Consider the following 21464-nt stretch of genomic DNA (forward strand, 5'->3'; position numbering starts at 1 on the left):
CCTTTTACCATTCTTTCTATCTTTCCTTTGCATCGGGAGTGTTTGCTGTTGTGCCTTTAATGTTGTCTCTTTGAGAAACTGCGAGCTCTCCTGAATTTCTTTTTCCCTTGGATTTTTTTCCCATGGGACCTTACCTACCGGTTCTCAGAGTTTGTCAAAGTCTGCTTTTCTGAAATCCATTGTCCTCATTCTGCTGCTCTCACTCCTTCCTTTCCTTAGAATCATAAAATCTTTCATTTCCTGATCATTTTCACCCAAATTGCCTTCTACCTTCAGCTTTGATACCAATTCCTCCATTAGTCAGAATAAATTCTAAAAGGGTCCCCCTGGTTACGTCCTCCATTTTCTTCAACAAGAAGCTGTCCCTAAGATGTTCCAAGAACTTATTGGACATTTTGTGTTTTGCTGTGTGCCTTTTCCAACAGACGTCTGGAAGTTAAAGTCCCCCATCACTACCACGTCTTGTGTTTTTATTATTTCTGTTATTTGTTCTAGAAATGCCTTATCCACCCCCTCCTCCTGACTGGGTGGTCTGAAGTAGACCCCCTACCATGATGTGGTAGGTATTTTTCTTTAGTGACTTGTATTGGCTGAGTTAGGATTTAATTTCGCTATTAAGGATGAGATTTACAAATTAAAGAGAACTAATATTCACTGGCAACCTTGACTGAGAATATCCAAACAGGGTGTTTTTAGCTTTGCTGTTCTTTCACAGCTGTATTTGCAGAGGAGAAATGGTTTGTTGAGATGCAGACCTTAATACAATGTGAACTCTAGCCTATTTACAGAAATTCAGACAATCTATATTTATGACGGTAACGTGTACAATTGTAAAAAGACATCCATCATCTAGAAACCATGCTATTTACACTATAGAGTTAGTCTCAGTGCAGTGCGGTGATTAAGAAATACGTTTATGGACATCTCTAGCTCCCTAATGGCACTATCCTTCCACTAACAAAATGGTGTGATAAGAATGTGCAGGGCCACCAAATAATGCCACTAAACCCAAGTTATTTTTCATTCAGACTGTAACTGAAGAATAAACTGGTGTGTGATCCAGGCCTCTGTCACGCAGGAGCCTCGCTGCAGGGTGACTGCAGGGTAGTTCACATGCGTGTTTCAGGGTTGAGAATTTGAGCATGTTCTGGGAGCTGTTTTGAACTCCCAACCCTTCAAATTAAAAAAAAAAACCCCAGCTTGGCTCCGCTCTAACTGCAAGGCACCAGGGCAAATTGGGACAGGGCACCCAAACACAAGGAGCCCAGCTGAGCTCATGGGCATGCTCGTCTGCATCAGTGTGACTCCCTGGTGTGCCCTGTCCAGGTGGCACAGAGGGCACATGCTGTCACCACATCAGAGCATGTGACACTCAATTTGCACAGGGCTACGTGACTGCACAAGATGCTGGGGAAAGCCACACTTACACGTGAAAAGCCAGCAGGAGTGAGGAAGGGACTGCCCCCAAGAAGGGGTAGGGATGGAGTTACAATCCCCTCGGAAACATCCACCATTGGCTACTCTTGGAGACATGGTACCGAACTGGATGGTCTGTTCCGGTGCCCTGCTACCAGAAGTAGACGTGGTTTTCAACACAGATTCAACATAGAGTCCAAGGCCAGAAGGAACCCCTGTGATCATCTAGCCTGACCTCCTGTATAGCACAGGCCAGAGAACTGCCCCAAAATAATTCCCAGGTCATATCTTTTAGAAAAATATCCCATCTTGATTTTAAAATTGTCAGTGATGGAGAATCCACCATGAACCTTGGTAAATTCTTCCAATGGCTAATTACTCTCACTGTTAAAAAATTACCGTATTTCCAGTCTGAATTTGTTTGGCTCCAACTTCGAGCCATTGGATCATGCTATGCCTTTCTCTGAGCCTATTATTAAATAGTTGTTCTCCATATAGGTACTTATAGACTATGATCAAGTCACCCCTTAACTTTCACTTTGTAAACAGATTGAACTCCCTGAATCTATTGCTATAGGGCAGGTTTTCTAATCCTTTAATCATTTGCGTGGCCTTTCTTTCTTTTCTCCAATTTATCAATATCCTTCTTGAATTGTGGACACCAGAGCTGGACACAGTATGCCAGCAACGGTCGCACCGGTGCCAAATACAGAGGTAAAATAACCTCTCTACTCTTACTTGAGATTCTGCTGTTTCTTCATCCAAGGACTTCAATAGCCCTTTTGACCACAGCGTCACACTGGGAGCTCATGGTTCAGCTGATTATCCACCATGTCCCCAAAATCTTTGCCAGCGTCACTGTCCCCAGGTTATAGAGTCCCCAATCCTGTGAATACGGCCTGCTCTCTTTGTTCTTAGATGTATACATCAACATTTACATCATCCAATGTTCACTGTCATGTGTAAACATTCAGTCTCTGCTTCCCGGTGTGACTGTGCATCAGGGGTGTAGCTATGGGTGGCCCTAGGTGGGCCACGGCCCACCCACTTGGCATCCAAGCCCACCCCCCAACCCCAGCTCTGCTCCTGCTCCAGCCCCAGCCCTGCCCAGACGTGGAGGACACCACACGCTGGGTGCACACCCCCCTGGCCCTACCGGAGGGTGTTGGGACAGCAGCGGCGCACCTGACAAGCCCGCCGCGCATGCACGCACGCCGCAGCAGGAGGAGGGCAGCCGGCCCGCCCAGTGGTGGCGATCATTAAAAAACATAGGCCTGCCAGCTCTGGGAGCCGGGCCCGGCGTTGGTCAGTGTGATGGGGATGGGAGCCATGCATGCTGGAGAGCGGCATCTCCTCCCAGAGCTGGGTGCGCACGCAGGGCCCCGTGGGACTCCTGGCCAGAGCATCCATCGCCCCCCACAAGGCCGGCTACATTGGAGGGGGTGGGCGGAGGCAGGCCCCCCAATGCCTCCTGTTCCCCCCGTGCCCCGCCCCCATCATTGTCCGCCCACCCAAATGTCCCATGCTAGCTACGCCACTGCTGTGCCTGGAAGATCCAGAGAGTACCAGTATCAACTATATTGCCAGAAAACAAAAGCACCAACAACAAAAGAGGCCACTTTGTTGTACCTGCTGCCTAAACAGCCTGCCAGAGGCAGAAGGTCACCTCCAGATTCTGGTCTACAAACAAAGGACTTGGTCATAGACAAAACCACCTCATCTTCCAGCAAGCACGAGGGAGGCGCACTTCATTCACGTCTAACATTGCTTTGCAGAGACACCAAACTAATGCAGTCGTTTCTCCTCTTTCGGGTTGTCTAAGTCACAGAGCGCCACAGGATCCAGCTCCTTGGCTGTCTCTACCCGCTGTTCAATTAAGAAGACCATAAAACCAAACACTTACATTGCTCCCTGGTAATGAACTGAGGTACAGTGCTGGGGAGAGGAGTGCTTGGGTTCGGGGTTCCCACTAGCTTGCTCTTGGCCATCTTGGTGTTTGCCTTGGCGAATTCTAGTCGTAGCGTTTGTGGAATTTCGGGGTCAAAGCGAATTCCCTTTGTCAAAGCAAGAGAACAGAGCGTGTCAATTATCTGTACAGCCAACATGGAAAACTACTGAATGAAATCAGCACTATGGGCGAGTGCCCCGAACACCAGGCGGAGAGGCCGCTGTGGCTCAGGTCACCAGCACCTCAAGCACATTGCTCGACAAGCCAAACAAAGCAAACTCAGATCACACTGGGATGGACACAGTTCTCCACACTTCTGGCTCTGTGATCCCACAGTGAGATCCTTGCTGGCAGGCCCCAGCACTTGCATAGGGCTCCAGGGGCCACTAGAATCTTGGTGCATGGATCTGATTGCAGGATAAGGGCCTCCACCACTTTGTTCACAGAAAAAACGTACCAAAATTCCAGTTTTAAAGCTGAATCCAATGACTTGCTTTTAAAGTAAATTCTTATTTTTATTGAATCGGCCGATAAAACATGCACCAATAAGGGCTTTGTTTTCCTTAATTTGTTCACAAATAACAGAACTTGCCTTCATCTGGCTCATAGACCACTACGGAATTGGAATTGCAATCGCTGTGATCATAACATAGTTCACAAGGCAGACAACATCTCACACACACCAGCCTTCGAAGGCTGGCGCCCTCAGGCCATGGGATGGCCAAACTCAGAGAGCATTATGCAGTTACATGGCAGTGTTCATGACACATGGTTGTGAGTTGATCTCTGGACTCCAGTTATCATTAACTCCAGTGCAAAGTGATAATGGAGTCTCCCAGAGGTTTGGGGAAGAAAGGGCTGGATGGCCACACATGAGCTAGAGGGCAGCAATCCTAAAATCAGGGGAAGGGAGAGCAGCTGAAAGGCTCAGAGTCTACACGGAGGGAGGGACTGTTTGTTTGGGATTTGTATTTTGAGAAGCCTGGGGCGGGGGATGAGGAACCTTACAGGAATATTTTTAAAGTTAAAAATTGGGAGAAATGTTCACGTTTAACTCAGGCTGGGCTCCCAAGCTCCAGAATTAAACCCAGTCAGGGTCCAAAAAGGCAAGGAGGAGGGGACAAATAAAGGAAAAGAGAAACACCTGCCCCACGGGACCGGCCAGTCTCAATAAAGTCCTGGCTTTGAACTGTTACACTTCTTAGAGTCAGGGCAGATGGCTCGGGCAGCTGGAAATGATTTTCCCCTGAAGGCAGCGAAGAGCACAGCCCCAAACTGGAATTAGAAGCACGCCGAACTAGCTAAGAACCAGGTCTGGACTTGGGGGCTCAGGGCACGTCTAGCTGAAATATTCTTTAGAGACGGTGATGATGCACAGCTACAAAATGGCTCTGTTATATAGGACCCAACTGATGAGAAGCTTCTCTGAACCTCCAGCTAAACGGAACTGAACATCTCATTAGAACAGGCTTGCTTGTGAGATCTCCAGAACTTCCTGTTTTTATGCATGGGCCAAAAATACCCACCACAACAGCCTTTCCCCTGGAATTTTGGCACTTTCACTTCTAAGTCCACCCAGGAGATGAAGGAGGGGCTTGTGGTCATGGCATGGGAGTGGGGCTCAGGAGATGTGTGTTCAGTTCACAGTTCCCAGCTCTGCCACAGAGGCGGTGTGATCCCGGGCAAGTCACTTACTGTAACCTTTTCAGAAGGAACATACAGAGTGGAGACTTGGGATGAGACTTGGAGTCACTCTTACAAGTCACTGAGGTGCTTTGGGACCTTTTGTGTATCGTGTCTCCACACCTCAGTTCCCATCTGTAAAGTGGGGAGAATGAGCCTCCCTTTCTCACCCATCTGACTTGTCTGTCTAGACGGTAAGTTCTTTGCTCAGGGACATGATATAGCCCCTTGCACAATGGGGCCATACCCTTGGTAGAGAGTGCTAAATATTACAGTGAATAACTGAGGTGTAGAAAGAATGAGGAGTACCTGTGGCACCTTAGATACTAACAAATTTATTTGAGCATAAGCTTTCGTAGGCTAAAACGACTTCATCGGATGCATGCAGTGGAAAATACAGTCGGAAGATATATATATACACAGAGAACATGAAACAATGGGGGTTGCCATACACACTATAATGAGAGTGATCAATTAAGGTGAGCTAGTATCAGCAGGAGAAAAAAACCTTTTGTAGTGATAACCAGGATGAGGTGTAGAAGTATGTGGAACCAACCAACCACAACGGTAGCTTTGTTTAATTGCCGGCTTGCGTGTGGGGGAGGGATAAGGGGTTCTGGCCCTGCCCAGGCTATCATGTCCATTGCTAGCAGTGACCAAAAGCCGTGACCTCCGACAGCTCTTTGATGTCTGGTGTCAGGAGAGCCGATCCTCTCTCCACTGCTCAACAGATGTGTCCACAGCCCAGGCCTCCCAGACAACTGGCTCTCATGTCATCACTGCAGAGAAACCGAGGACAGAGCAGGCATGGAGGTGGAACTGCCCTGAGAGGGAGATGGAGGCGGAGAAAAGCTTCCACTGCTGGCCTGCCCTGGATAAATAAAACCCTGTAGTCTCCAGAGCTACGATTCTGGCATCGTCGACAAGCACTGCAATTCTTCAGCAAGAGGACTGCGTGCGTCTGGGGGACATTTCAGTTGATTGTGTGTTTATTCTTACTTTTACTGCTATTAGAGGGTAATGACCACTATGTCCAGCAGGAGAGAGGGCAGGCAAAAGCCGCTCCTTAGACACTGTGACACAGGCACTGGGACGCTCACGACTCTCACAACGCTTGATGTTTTTCTTACAGCCCCAGCCGCGGGGGTCAGGTTGTTAGTCGAGACTCGCACCTTTCATGAAGAAAAGGGACTTTCTGGGGCAAGCTGGAGAGTGTGACGCCCCCTCCCCCAATGCTCCCACATGAGAAAACAAACAAAGAGAACTTCACTTTTAGTACTTTGTAAAATCGTGTAGTTTTTAAGCCAGTCTCAGGATCGTTTGGCACCTTGCTCGTGAGTTTTGAACACCCGGGGTTGGCAATATTGCAGAGCAGGAGCTATCTGATAAGGGCCAAATCTGGTTTCGAAACAGGGCAGCAGATCCTCCACTGGTGTAAATGATCAGGACTCCATTGAAGAAGGCTCTGCCTGGGGGTGTGTATGGTCTCCATTCCTATGCGGTCTCTAATAGCAGACCTGTGCTTATGTGGGATAGAAACAGGCCCTTGTTTTGATGACCCGACTCCACCTGGCTGGGGTCGGGGCACGGCCTCACCAGAGCGCTGCGGCCTCTCCAATCCGTAACTCGCAGGATCAGCGGGGACGTCTCAAAGCCCCTTCTCTTCTCAGACTGTCTGACAGACGGAGGAAGAAGGGGCTTTTCCACACAAACCCACACTTATTTAATCGCCTTCCAAAGGAATCTGCCGCCCCCGCAAGTCCGTGCGGCTTTGGCAGAGTGAGAAACTTTCAATAAAACGCCAAGTCGCAGCCCCACAGCAAAGCAAGGCTCTCTCTTTAGAGGAGAAAAGAACAAATGGGTGGGTGGGGGGGCGGGGGAACAGTCAGCTGGGTGAGTGGCTAATTCTGCTACAGCTGGCTGGAAAGATGCTCCTAGGGGTACAGAACTGTCACGACAACTAGCCAGCTGGGCCAGTACTGCATGCCAGCCCCAGGAAGGGCACGGGGAGAGCAGAAGGAGCAATACGGATGCAGTGACGGTGCAGTGCAGATGACAGCTGCTTTGCTTTAGCAAAACTCACAGGAGTAACCTCTAGGATTTGGCAGTCCTAGGGCGATGCTGACATTGGGGGCCCTCACCCAGAGAAGGTATATGCACTGTGCGTCCCTGTTATCTTCCAAACCAACCCAATGCTTCCTACTATGGAACTTTGGAACATCTGTCTCTGAAGTAGAATGGCAGCCCCAGGCTCCTCTTGCACATAAACTGCTGGGGAGTCAGTACATCCACGACATTAGGAGTGGGGGGAGGGACACACCTGGTAAAACTGGGGGCACACTAAGTTGCCAGAAGCTCGAGGCCCTACCCAAGTTTGCATAAATGAAACAATTAAAGAGCAGCTGCTGAGACAACTCCTGCAAAACTCCATCTTGCTGCTCCTGGCTGGGCTTCTCCGAACAAGACAGAGCACTGTATGCGGGACTTGTGTTTCTGTGGACCACTTCTTTGTTAAAGGGGAAGGTGGCTAGAGCTCACATTGCAGAATCTATGGGTCACATTGCCTCTAGGCTGCTGCTGGGTCACCTCCTGCTATTGTCAACCATCGTTTTCATCTAAACGCTACACAGCAGGATATAATGGGCCTCACCTTCAAAAAGTTAGATATGAAATTGTGCATGCAAATCACCTTGTTGTTTGTGTGAACAGTCAGCTATGCAGCTGGTTGGCGACATCCACACACGAACAAACGTGCCATAATGGTGAGCATCCACACAGATTGCACGTAAAATCTTTGTGTGCACAATGGTGCATCTAAATTACGGTGGAAGTCAATCCAGATCTTACTAAAGCTGGGACTGACCGTCACACTGAGAAAGTGCCAAACTAAATTCCCCAGGACACTGAGCTGTTTAGCAAAAACACCACCAGATTTTTCATTCCAAATTAAAGTTCCAACATCCTTTAAAGCCTGCAAAGTTTAAATGACCTAATTTGTTTGGCAGCAAATTCTGAGACCATAGGCTTAGAGCAAGTCACATTCCTCTAACATCTTTAGCATCAGCACCATATTTGGCAGTCAGTATCCCGCTGCACTGAGCCCTTATCCTCAGGGATTAGCAGAGCCAAAAATATTTTAAATTTAAAAAGACGACAAGGAAAAATAGGGAAAGAAATTAGAGAACGGACTGTTTGCTGTTATTCCTGCCTGATGAGATTACTCAGGGGGCTCAATGATTTCACCCAGAATGGCATCGTAATGAGATTAACTCTGTACAGACAGCGGGGAGCTGGGCTTGTTGAAATCAACTTTTTTTCATGGGAAAAAGCAGGCTGTAAATGAGTAATTTGCTAACTGTGAGATCAGAAAATGGCTTCCTTCTGGGCAAGGCCACTGCTTCCTGAGTCCCGAGGGGACTAGGGACTGCAATCATCAGGTCCAGATTGCCAGAACGAGATCTGTGCGAAACTTTTGTCGCAAAGCACAAAACGAAGCAAAACTCCCCTGTTCTAAAGTTTCACTACAAGGTTTAAGGAAAGAGTCACGTAAGTGCACAAACCTGGACCCATTTTGGTTTGGTTCTGATGCAAATCCACATGAAACTCAGCTGCTTCATCTGGTTTGGGTTTGAGTTTTTGGGCCTTGTTGTCAAACCTGGAATTTAAAGGGTTAGACTCTGGGTGCAAACCCAAATGAATCAAAGCAGAGGCAAAAGCTAACTCTGCAAAGGGGAGCTGCTGGGTTTTCGATCAAGTTCAAATCACATGAAATCAAGGGGGTGGGGTTCCCAACAATTGGTGTCATACAGCCCAGGCCACTGGCGTGTGAGGGAAAGGCAGGCAACTGATCGCAGGGGACCGGAGACCACACTGAGCCTGGCTGTAAAAGGGCAGAGCTGTGCTGAGGCCAGTGGAATTGCACTTACTTGCCCCGGGGCTGAATCACAGCCCAGATCTAGAGGGACTCTGTCCGCATGCCTTTGCCCCTCTCCCTGCCAGAGAGAATGGCCAGTACAGTTTAAAGAACAGGAGTACTTGTGGCACCTTAGAGACTAACAAATTTATTTGAGCATAAGCTTTCATAAGTTTTCGTGGGCTACAGCCCACTTCATCGGATGCATAAAGTGGAACATATAGTAAGAAGATACATATATACATACAGAGAAGGTGGAAGTTGCCATACAAACTGTAAGAGGCTAATTAAGATGAGCTATTATCAGCAGGAGAAAAAAACTTTTGTAGTGATAATCAAGATGGCCCCTTTAGACAGTTGACAAGAAGGTGTGAGGATATGTAACATGGGGAATGCCCAGCCACTCCCAGTCTCTATTCAAACTCAAGTCAATGGTGTCTAGTTTGCATATTAATTCAAGCTCAGCAGTTTCTCCTTGGAGTCTGTTTTTGAAGCTTTTCTGTCGCAAAATTGCCACCCTTAAATCTTTTACTATAGCCCACGAAAGCTTATGCTCTAATAAATGTGTTAGTCTCTAAGGTGCCACAAGTTCTCCTTTTCTTTTTGCGGATACAGACTAACATGGCTGCTACTCTGAAACCTAAAGGAGTACTTGTGGCACCTTAGAGACTAACCAATTTATTTGAGCATAAGCTTTCGTGAGCTACAGCTCACTTCATGGCACACAGTGGTGTTGAGGTTGGGTTTTCCATTTGGGATGGCATTTCAATGGGTTTATGCAGGGGTTTTTCACATCATTCAGAGAGCTATAATCTGTGGAGGTGCAAGGTGAGCTATAACCCATGGGACAGTGCACACTTTGCAAAAAGACAGCACTGGAACTCAGATAATTTACCTGAAATGTATGTGTGGTGTACCCAGCGTATCAATTTATGGCCCATCCCATTCTATTCAAGAACAAGGGGCCTCATGACTGACTGGAAAGTTATCAAATTAACATGGCCCACATTAAAGGGATTAAAAACTGTCTAACGGATAGGTCTCAAAATGTGATTGTAAACAGAGAATCGTTACCAAGCAGGTGTGTTTCCAGTGGGGTCCTGCAGGGATTGGTTCTTGGCCCTACGCTATTCAACATTTTTATCAGTGACCTGGAAGAAAACATAAAATCATCACTGATCAAGTTTGCAGATGACACAAAAATTGGGGGAGTGGTAAACAATGAAGAGGACAGGTCACTGGTTTGCTTGGTAAACTGGGCACATGCAAACGATATGTGATTTAATATGGCTAAACGTTAATGTATACATCTAGGAACAAAGAATGGAGGCCATCCTTACGTGATGGGGGACTCTATCCTGGGAATCAGTGACTCTGACAAAGATTTGGGAGTGGTAGCAGATAATCAGCTGAACACTAACTCCTGATGTGATGCTGTGGCCAAAAGGGCGAATGCGATCCTGGGATGCATCAACAGGGGACTCTTGAGTCGGAGCAGAGGGGTTATTTTACCTCTGTATTTGGCATTGATGCGACTGCTGCTGGATACTATGTGACCCCCTTGGGGGTTAGCGAGCATGGCTAGACTCAGTACTGGGTATCTCGGAACCACTGGGCCCAAAGGTCCTCATGTTGGATGGACGCCTGTTTTACTGCTCCCTCATCTTCCCCCCTGGTACTTTGCTCCATCCCTCTGTAAACACATATTTCCCTTTCTGTTTTCACTGTACTGTTCTGGTGGGAGTGTGCGGGAGTGTTTACTCCAGGGGGGTTGGAACTGGTGCCCCTGGTGGGGGAGAGGGGGAGTTTCCCTGCATCATTCCTGCACATCTTTTCTTGGCCAGAGCCACCCGCAGAGCGGACTCATCTTGGCCACAAGTGTGCTTTAGTTACACCTGTGTCCAGCTCTGGCACCCACAATTCAAGAAGGCTGTTGATAAATTGGAGAGGGGTCAGAGAGAAGCCACGAGAATGATTGGAGGATTAGAAAACAGCGAGAGATTCACGGAGTTCCATCTACTTAGCTTCACAAAGAGAAGGTTAAGGGGGAGACTTGGTTACAGTCTATAAGTATCTACATGGGGAAAATATTTACTAATGGGCTCTTCTTCAGTCTAGCAGAGAAAGGTCTAACATGATCCAAAGGCTGGAAGTAGAAGCTAGACAAATTCAGACTGGAAATCCAGCATAAATGTTTATGATGAGAGTAATTAACCTTTGGAACAACTTACCAAAGTTCGTGGTGGATTCTCCAGCACTGACCATTTATAAATCGAGATGGGATGTGTTTCTAACAGATCTGCTCTAGGAATTATTTTGCTGAAGTTCTCTGGTCTATGTTATACCCAGGGTCAGACTAGATGATGGCAATGGTTCCTTCTGGCCTCAGCATGTTCAGAGCAAATAAAAGGGATAGTGATGGCTGCGTAGAATGCACTGCTATAGGCTCCAGCAGCCAATCCTGGTGTTGGATTTTAAAAGGGGCTAGATAAATCCTTCCCCACTTGCAACGTTTGTATTTATGCTAAAGGCTGAGGCAGGCAAACCCTGCTGGTTTGGGTCTCTGCTGAGCCTTGCCCGTACCGCATCTGTTGTACAACTGACCCAATGCATTATGGGTTACCGAGGTGTTTGCTCCTTCCTCTGAAGCATCGGGCATAGGCCACTGATAGACAAGATTAGGGTGCACAGCCAGCCTTTTAAAGTGAAAGGCCAGGATCTCTGGGAAGGGGAATGTAAAGGGGAATTTTGGTGATGTGGGGGAAGGGGTGCATGCAGGGGATTGTTTTGTTAGCTGCCCAGCACCCCCAGCACTGCCTGGGGTCAGTGTCCCTGGCTCCCCAGGGATCTGGTTCTGTGTGCTGGGAACCGGCTGGCTCAGATCCCACAGGGATGGGTGTGGCTAGACTAGAGAGATGGGGTGGGAGAGGCACCTCATGAGTTACTGGATGCTTTGCAGGAGATGGGACAGGGTGGAACCATGTGACAGTTCTTACCGGGCACGAGCAGTGGTGGTGAGGGAGGTTATAACACATACACTCGGCCAATCAGCTATCCACTCCACCGACCCAGCTGGCTGGAGACTCTGTCAGGTGGCAGAGGCTGCTGGGTAACAGTGACAGGGATGTCCAGGACAGGACAGACCAACAGTTCCATTTGCTAGGACAGAGGAGTTGAGACTCTGGTAGGGTGACCAGATCACAAGAGTTAAATATCGGTACACAATGTGGGGGCGGGGGAGAGGGGAGCCCCCACCGCAACCATGGGGGAGGGAGGTGCACAGCCCGAGGAAGCTGCAAGGGGGGCGCACGGCCCTGGCTCCAGTCCCAGCTGCAAGTTGGGGGTGCATGGCCCCAGTCCCCACCACATGCCATGGGTCGGGGCTGCATGGCCCTGGCTGCAGCCCCCGCTGCATGCTGTGGGTCGGTAGCCCACGGCCCCAGCTCCAGCCCCAGCCACAGGTCAGGGGCGCATGGCCCTGGCCCCCACTGCAAGGGGGGGTCTCAGAGCTGGGGCAGTGAGTTGGGGCACAGGAGTGGGGGTTCAAGGTGCTGACTCTGGGAGGGAATTTGGGTGCAGGAGGAGGTTCAGGGCTGGGGCAGAGGCTTGGAGTGTGGGGAGGGGATTCTGGGTGGTGCCTACCTCAGGTGGCTCCCTGGATGTAGCAGCATTTCCCTCTGGGTCCTAGGCGGCCCTGCGCACTGCCTCGCTGGCAGGTGCCGCCTCCACAGCTCCCATTGGCCAGGAGCTGCAGAGCCGGCGCTCAAGGCAGGGGTAGCATGCAGAGCCCCCCTGGCCGTCCCTGTGCCTAGGACCCAGAAGGAGATGTCGCCACTTCCGGGGAGCTGTGCGGAGAAGGCCAGGTAAGGAGCCTGCCAGCCCCGTACCAACTGGAGGCCTGGCAACAACCCTACAATATTGGGAGAAATGGCACCGAATTGTACATCGGTCGGGACGCGGGACAGAGAGTTCAATATCGAGACGTCTGGTCACCCTAGATTCTGGCAGACATGGCATCTCACCCTCTCCCTGTCAGGCTGTAATGCATGGTACCAAAGCAAATGGTGGAAGGAGACCAAACTTCATGTTTCAGGGTTGAAGCCAATCTCTCATATGTCAGAGTTTGGATAAGACCCTCATGAAAGAGCAGACCACTCACCACCCCACCCACCACCTGCCCACTGCAGGGTTTTTTGCACCTTCCTCAGAAGTATCTGGTGCTACCACTGTCTGAGGATACTGGGCTAAATGGGACCTCAAGTGTGATCCCAAGTGGCAGTTCCCACGGCCCTAAGTTCTCTTTCAGTGAAAGAACCCCGGAGCGCTGGATGGGATGGGACACTTACCAGAGAATAATCTCCCATCCCCACTTTCTGCTGCAATGTTACAAAAGTTGCCCAGTTACAAACACAACAAAGCACGGAACAGCTAACCCTGCATTCCAAGGGGTTTTTTCTTACCTACGTGGACAAGCCTTGGCATCGTCTACTTTTACCTCATCTCATATGGCACAATGCCCGTGGAAGTCAGTGCCGCCGGCAGGAAGTTCAGAGCTCCGCTGACATTTTTCACACATTTTTTCATACCTCTAAAGCTCTCCCACAGCTTTAACCCCTGTTCTGCCAATAGAAGAAGTGTGTGAAATGAGCCCCTTGCTCACTAATGCACAAGACTAATCCTAATTGAGATGAAGCTTTAAGTAGTTTAAGAGGAGAAAGGTCTATGAGATGGTTGGATAATTTTATTACCAATAATATTTGTACTTAAACATGCTAAGATGGGAGCCATCTAATCTCATGCTTCAGGGCTCATGCATGAATCTCATGCTTCAGGGCATCATTTCATACTATGCATCAGGGCATCGGCTGATCACTATAAGGGTCAGGAAGGAAACTCTACCCCCAGGTCCCTTTATCCAGCACTGTAAGTATGTGCAAATATGGCTTTCGGAGGCTAGAACCCTTTCAGTGTGAGAGAGAAGACTGTTTTCTGAATATCTTCTCTACATATAGAAAGGGACCATGGTCACCAGAAACACTTTGAGAGAAAAGAAAACAGAGATTTAAAAAAAGCCCCAGGGGTGAGCTGTCGAGCTAACAGCTTAGGCTGGAGTGAGGTTCCTCCTGGAGAATGGATGCAGAGCTGCCAAGTCTCATTCATCTCCAGGACTTTTAGGGCAGTTCTAAAAGCTTCTCTCTCTCCCGAAGAAGGACTTGATGTTCGCTTCAGGGAGATCAGCCTCCCTCAGCCTGCCCCAGCCTGACAGACAGAGGTGGTTTATGAATCCTATTGCATTTTTAAAAAGGCAAGCCACCGCTTTCAGAGACAAGCCACGGAAATACACAGTCTGACTAACAGCAGCATCGCATGCTCTCCTGGGGTCCAGAACCCGGCTCCCATTTCCTGAGACCCGCTAGCCTCTTCCTGACACACTGCTGTGTTCCAGGGGCTGGGCGCAGCTCAGCCTCCACCGAGAGGTATGCAAACAGGCTTCCGGCTTCCCATGAGCCCTTGCAACCATTCTGAATCTTTCTGTAGAAACTCAAGACCTTTTCTCCATAGCCCCAGATATCTGCCCCCAGGAGAGAGTGGGTCTTACACTCTGCTGGGTAGCAGTTAATCTTTCAGCAGCTGGTGAAACAAAGCAGTGAAGCTGCTGTGAGAAAAAGAGCTGGGGAGGTGGCCGGAAGAGGGTTAAAAAGGAAACGCCCCAGTGTCTAGCTGAGGCGGGAGCTGGGATGATGGTGGGCTTGCTGTGTGATGCTCGGAGAGAACAAAGGTGATGGTGGAAGCCTTGGGGGAATAATAGGGTGAGGCAGTAGACATCAGCCTCCACCGAGAGGGCTTCCTTGCCTTTTGTTATTCAAGCGTGCAACAGGGAGGGCATCCTCCTGGCTCCCCAGCTGCTCCTGGATGTTGTGGATCTTGCCTGAGCTCTCCTGGCCTTTCCTGCACTCAGCTAATGCAGAGCAGGGCATGCTTAGTGTGTGGCTCACAGTGTGTGTGTTACCTGTGCTCCACCAACCGCACTGGCCTCGGGGCTTGTTTCAAGGCACTGGCTGAGTTGAGCCTGTCGGGCTCTGGGGCTCTGGCTAACCTGCCACCATATTCCTCTCCGAGCAGGACACGGGACCAGCACTGCCAAATATCATCCTCCTGCTGTAAATCTCACGATGCAGTACAGCCCAGGGACATCTAAACCCTTTGGCTAACTGAGCACTCAGGTAACCGGAAGCGCTAGTTTGAGCTGTAGTTTTACCGGGATAGAAATACAGGGAATGAAGGGAATAATTCTTATGTTTGTGAAATACTCTTTAATAAAGTACAAAGTAAAAGAACCAAATTACTGAGTTTATTAAAACACAAATGTTATATTAAAACCACTGCGGGCATACTTTATTTTGGAAGCATTTATCTTTTAAAATAAACTAATGAATGACAGTCTGTAATTTGTGAGCATTTCTTTAGGTCTCTGTAACTGCAGGTGACCTCTCAGAATTTCTATAACAGTGGTTCTCAACCGACGGTCCAGGGCGCCCTGGGGGCCCATGAGGTTTCAGGGGATTCGCCAAGCAGGGCCAGTGTTACACTCACTGGGGCCCAGGGCAGAAAGCCAATGCCCCATCATATGAGGCTGAAGCCCGGGGCCCTGAGCCCCGCCACATAGGGCTGAAGACGAAGCCTGGGCAACTTAGCTTCATGGGGGCCCCTGTAGCATGGGGCCTGTCAAGGTTCCTTCCCCACTCTGAACACTAGGGTACAGATGTGGGGACCTGCATGAAAACCCCCTAAGCTTATTCTTACCAGCTTAGGTTAAAACTTCTCCAAGGTACAAACTATTTTACCTTTTGCCCTTGGACTTTATTGCTGCCACCACCAAGTGTCTAACAAATATATAACAGGGAAAAAGCCCGCTTGGAAACGTCTTTCCCCGCAAAATCCTCCCCAAACCCTACACCCCCTTTCCTGGGGAAGGCTTGATAAAAATCCTCACCAATTTGCATATGTGAACATAGACCCAAACCCTTGGATCTTAAGAACAATGAAAAAGCAATCAGGTTCTTAAAAGAAGAATTTTAATTGAAGAAAAAGTAAAAGAATCACCTCTGTAAAATCAGGATGGTAAATACGCTACAGGGTAATCAGATTCAAAACATAGAGAATCCCTCTAGGCAAAACCTTAAGTTACAAAAAGACACAAAAACAGGAATATACATTCCATTCAGCACAGCTTATTTTATCAGCCATTGAAACAGATCAGAAATCTAATGCATATCTAGCTAGATTACTTACTAAGTTCTAAGACTCCATTCCTGTTCTGTTCCTGGCAAAAGCATCACACATACAGACAGAGCCTTTGTTTCTCCCCTCTCCAGCTTTGAAAGTATCTTGTCTCCACATTGGTCATTTTGGTCAGATGCCAGCGAGGTTATCCTAGCTTCTTAACCCTTTACAGGTGAAAGGGTTTTTCCTCTGGCCAGGAGGGATTTTAAAGGTGTTTACCCTTCCCTTTAGATTCATGACAGGGCCCCAGGCAATTGCCCTGCTTGCTACCCCTTAACGCCAGCACTGGCTTTTATATGCAGAAAACCAGTTGTTGTGGTACAGGTGGGCCATGGAGATTTTATAGCATATTGGGGGGGCCTCAGCAAGCAAAAGGTTGAGAACCCCTGCTCTATACAACTAGAAACCCATTGATTGGCATGCCAAGAGACTAACTGGGAAGTTATTCGTGGTGATTAACTTACATAAGGCTACATGGGGGATGCACTGTAGATACGGATAACTAGGATTTGGGGATAAAGGGAGTTTGGGTAACAAAATTATGCCATATTTGGTGTTATTTTTAAAGCTCCTGCTCCTGAAGTCAGGTGATTCAGTGAGAATCTCAGTTTCTATTTTTAAAAAGGTACGTTTCCAGCCCTCATAGGTGCAGAGAAAAACTAGAAAATCTGACCACCTAAAGGCTCAAATGCCAGAAGGTCAATAAAAAGAACTTCATATCGATTCTTTTTTAAAATCTCATTTTTTAAAGTCAATCTCCTAATTTTGGGGCGGGTCTGACTCATGATTTTGGAACCACACACAGTATCCAGATGAGTCCATACCACTGATTTATATCGTGGCATTATAATATTATCTGTATTATTCTTCTTCCCATACAAATATCTTGTTTGCTCTTTTGACTGCAGCTGCCCATTGAGCAGAGGTCTCCATTGAGTAGTCTCCCCTTCCCTGAGTTTATACAGTTAATTGAGACCCCTGTAAGGTCTCTGAGCAACACAGCACCCCTCCCCGCACTGTGCTTTATTTTGCATGTATCAGCAGTTAGCTGCATCTCCCATCATGATGCCGTCACTTCCTTAGCATGATTCAATCCCTCTCGAGTTCCCCACACTCCTCTCTGGACTCAACTAACCACAACAACTGAGGGTGATAGGGCATGAAGGGCTGTGACTGTGAACCACAATTCATGGACAAGAGGTTTTTGTAAACCTTTAAAGCTAAAGCTTCTGTGTTCTGCACCTGGGATGGAAATCCCTTTAGAAATGGTAACCTTAGCTAGAGAAGGGCGGGGGGAAGCTTCTTTGTTTGGTCTGTGGGTTTTTGGGGTGTGGAAAGTTTATAAGCCTTTTAGAAAGTCCAAGTGTTTGTTTAATACCCCTGGTGCTGGGTTTCCTCTCCTGGAGAGATGCCCGCGTACCTCCTGTTAGCACTGCAGGGCAGCACACTCTCTGCAGAGGAGAAAGGACCCATTTTGAAGCACTTGGAGAACTGGAAGGTGATCAGGAACAGTAAACACGGAATCACCAAGGGCAAGTCATGCCTGACCAACCTGATTGCCTTCTATGATGAGATAATTGGCTCTGTGGATATGGGGAAAGTGGTGGACGTGATATACCTTGACTTTAGCAAAGCTTTTGATATGGTCTCCCACAGTATTCTTGCCAGCAAGTTAAAGAAATATGGATTAGATGATTGGATTATAAGGTGGATAGAAAGCTGGCTAGATCGTCGGGCTCAACGGGTAGTGATCAACAGCTCGATGTCTAGTTGGCAGCCGGGTATCAAGCGGAGTGCTCCAGGGGTCAGTCCTGGGGCCGGTTTTATTCAACATCTTCATTAATGATCTGGATGATGGGATGGATTGCACCCTCAGCAAGGTCGTGGATGACACTAAGCTGGGGGGAGCGGTAGATATGCTGGAGGGTAGGGATAGGGTACAGAGTGACCTAGACAAATTAGAGGATTGGGCCAAAAGAAATCTGATGAGGCTCAACAAGACAAGTGCAGAGTCCTGCACTTAGGAAGGAAGAATCCCATGCACCACTACAGGCTGGGGACCGACTGGCTAAGCAGCAGTTCTGTAGAAAAGGACCTGGGGATTACAGTGGACGAGAAGCTGGGTATGAGCCAACAGTGTGCCCTTGTTGCCAAGAAGACTAACAGCATTTTGGGCTGCATTAGCAGGAGCATTGCCAGCAGATGGAGGGACGTGATCGTTTCCCTCTATTCGGCACTGGTGAGGCCACATCTGCAGTATTGCATCCAGTTTTGGTCCCCCCACTACAGAAGGGATGTGGACAAATTGGATAGAGTCCAGCAGAGGGCAACAAAAGTGGTTAGGAGACTGGGGCACATGACTTATGAGGAGAGGCTGAGGGAACTGGGCTTATTTAGTCCGCAGAAGAGAAGAGTGAGGGAGGATTTGATAGCAGCCTTCAACTACCTAAAGGGGGGTTCCACAGAGGATGGAGCTCGGCTGTTCTCAGTGGTGGCAGATGACAGAACAAGGAGCAATGGTCTCAAGTTGCAGTGGGGGAGGTTTATGTTGGATATTAGGAAAAACTATTTCACTAAGAGAGTGGTGAAGCACTGGAATGGGTTCCCTAGGGAGGTGATGGAATCTCCTTCCTTAGAGGTTTTTAAGGTCAGGCTTGACATAGCCCTGGCTGGGATGATTTAGTTGGGGATTGGTCCTGCTTTGAGCAGGGGGTTGGACTAGATGACCTCCTGAGGTCCCTTCCAACGCTGATCTTCTATGATTCTATAGCCCATAGGCAGTTCAGCTGCTCATCTCAGAGGGGCCTGGCAGTAAAATGCCCACCGTCCCTCTAGGCTCTCCCTATGGGTGGAGATCCAGATAATGTCCAGACTAGATCAGTGTCACCTTTGTGTAACCTGAAATGTGCTTACGGGCCTCTGCCTTCTCCCTCCTCTCCCGCCCGCCACATTCTGGGGCTCGCTCGCCCTGTGCCCTCAGAATGGCACACACCCAGTCATGGTAGCACCGCCTGCTCTGGCAGGCTTCCTGTCAAACGTCCATCGCATCATCACCCAAATACAAGGTGCCTGGAAAACTGCCGAGATCGCAGCGTTTAGCCCTGCGCCGATCCAGAGAGAAGATTCAGAAAGTACAAGGCTTGATCCTTGAGCTTTGGCCCCATCTCCTACCCGAGGCTGTGACCTGGCTCTCCCCATCTAGGCAAGAATGGAGACATCCCAGTCCAAGCCAGCGTCAGTTCTATGCTACCGCAGTGCTCCTCCACCGCACTGTGTGCGGAGACTCAGTGGGCAGAGCTCAGCATTGCTGCCGGACACGTGACACAGCTGCCCAGATGTGTCAGCCAGCTACATGCTCCTCAGCTAAGCAGCAGGAATTGCCTGGTATTCAGCGTTTGGGGGACGCTCACCTACACCTGGAGAGTGCTCTGCCCCTCGAGCCAGCTCCTTCCACTCATGCCAGCACAGCATATGCTGCACGTGCAGCCATTCACACCTTTCCACGGCCTCCTGGGAAAATCACAGGCCCGTGCCCTCTCCATGTTCCTCTTCATCCTGAGGGAGATGGAGGATCAGGATGCGGCAAAACAAACTGTCATAACCATACAGCTAAGGGTAGCCTAGAATGCCTCCTTACCTGCAAGGGGTTAAGAAGCTCAAATAACCTGGTTGGCACCTGACCAAAAGGACCAATGGGGAAAGAAGATATTTTCAAATCTTGGGGGGGGGACGGGGATGGGGGGGGAGAAAGGCTTTGTTGTGTATGTTCTCTTGGGAAGCAGAGAAGCATCAGGTCAGAAAACTCCTTCTCCTATAAACCATCCTAAAAGTCTCTCATATTACAAAAATTGGAAGTAAAAGCCAGGCAAGGCATGTTAGATTATCTTTTGTTCTGCTTGTGAATTTTTCTTTTGCTGGAGAGAGGTTTATTCCTGTTTTTTGTAACTTTGAAACTAAGCCTAGAGGAAGTTCTGCTGTGTTTTTGAATCTTTTGTTACCCTGTAAAGTTATTTTCCATCCTGATTTTACAGAGGTGATTTTTACCTTTTTTTTTTTTTTTTTAAATAAAATCCTTCTTTTAAGAACCTGACTGATTTCTCTATTGTCCTAAGACCCAGGGGTTTGGGTGTGTGATCACTTTGTAACCAATTGGTTAGGATATTATTCTCAAGCCTCCCCAGGAAAGGGGGTGTAAGAGCTTGGGGGGATATTTTGGGGGAATAGGAACTCCAAGTGGTCCTTTCCCTGATTCTTTGTTAAATCACTTGGTGGTGGCAGTGTACCCTCCAAGGGCAAAGAATTTGTGCCTTGGGGAAGTTTTAACCTAAGCTGGTAGAAATAAACTTAGGGGATCTTTTATGCGGGTCCCCACATCTGTACCCTAGAGTTCAGAGTGGGGAGGGAACCCTGACACAAACAAACAAACAAACATCCTCCCTCCTAATCCTCCTGACATGACCTGCTGGGGGCCAGATCCAGCCCAGCTAAGGTGGTTACAGTTCCCACCCCCATCCGCACTACCTCTCCTCAGTCTCCACTGACGTCTGTCTCCCTTTCCAGTGTCACAGCCTACTGCAGTGCCGCACTGGATGACTAGCAACTTCCAGAAGTAAATAACAACCCCATACAATGCAGCAGGAATGCCACAATGCACAACAAGCTGGTTTGTCCAAACAGACCCTGGGACAGGGCAAGGGCCTGAGGGCAAGGTCCCAGGGGTGCCTCTGGTCACCACCCCGTGCAGCGATCCTCACCATGCTCCCAGGCTAAAAAGGGCTAGGCTGAGCTAGCAACAGGGGAAGAGACCTCAAGGAACTCCTAGGCAGGTGGCACTCCTTCCTCTGAGTCTACAGTGACCCAACCCCTCAATGGCGGGTCAAAGTACCTCTCGGCCTCCCTGGCAGCCATACCAAAATCACTGGGCGGACTGCAACCCTTCCGGTGACAGCCTTCAGGGAAGAAAATAAAGTGCTTGGTACCACACTTTCCCATTTCTCAGAGAGGGAAGAATAAATCCATCCACTCTTGCAGGGTCCTGAAGATGTGAAACAACACTTCCTGGCCAGTGGTATCAAAGGCTGCTCCTAGAGATAACCGGTTCATCGGGGCCTGTTGCTAGGGAGGGATTGTCAGCCATAGGTAATACATCACTGGTCCAAAATTAGGTCTAAAAGCTGCCTGGCAAAGGGGTGGCTATCTGGGGTCAAGATGAAATGGCAG

At 48.8% G+C, this 21464-nt stretch overlaps 1 protein-coding gene across 5 annotated transcripts in view; it reads right to left on the minus strand.

Annotated features, from left to right (window-relative positions):
• RBPMS (RNA binding protein, mRNA processing factor) overlaps positions 1 to 21464 on the minus strand; it is a 175353-nt gene that overhangs the window by 60371 nt on the left and 93518 nt on the right. For all 5 annotated transcript variants that reach the window (XM_043545186.1, XM_043545185.1, XM_043545188.1 and 2 more), the window contains exon 5: positions 3320 to 3470. In XM_043545186.1, the coding sequence (XP_043401121.1) occupies positions 3320 to 3470 (151 nt within the window). The remainder of the gene's footprint in view (positions 1 to 3319; positions 3471 to 21464) is intronic.

The sequence above is a fragment of the Chelonia mydas genome, chromosome 4 (assembly GCF_015237465.2).
Source record: "Chelonia mydas isolate rCheMyd1 chromosome 4, rCheMyd1.pri.v2, whole genome shotgun sequence".
Classification (NCBI taxonomy): Eukaryota; Metazoa; Chordata; order Testudines; family Cheloniidae; genus Chelonia; species Chelonia mydas.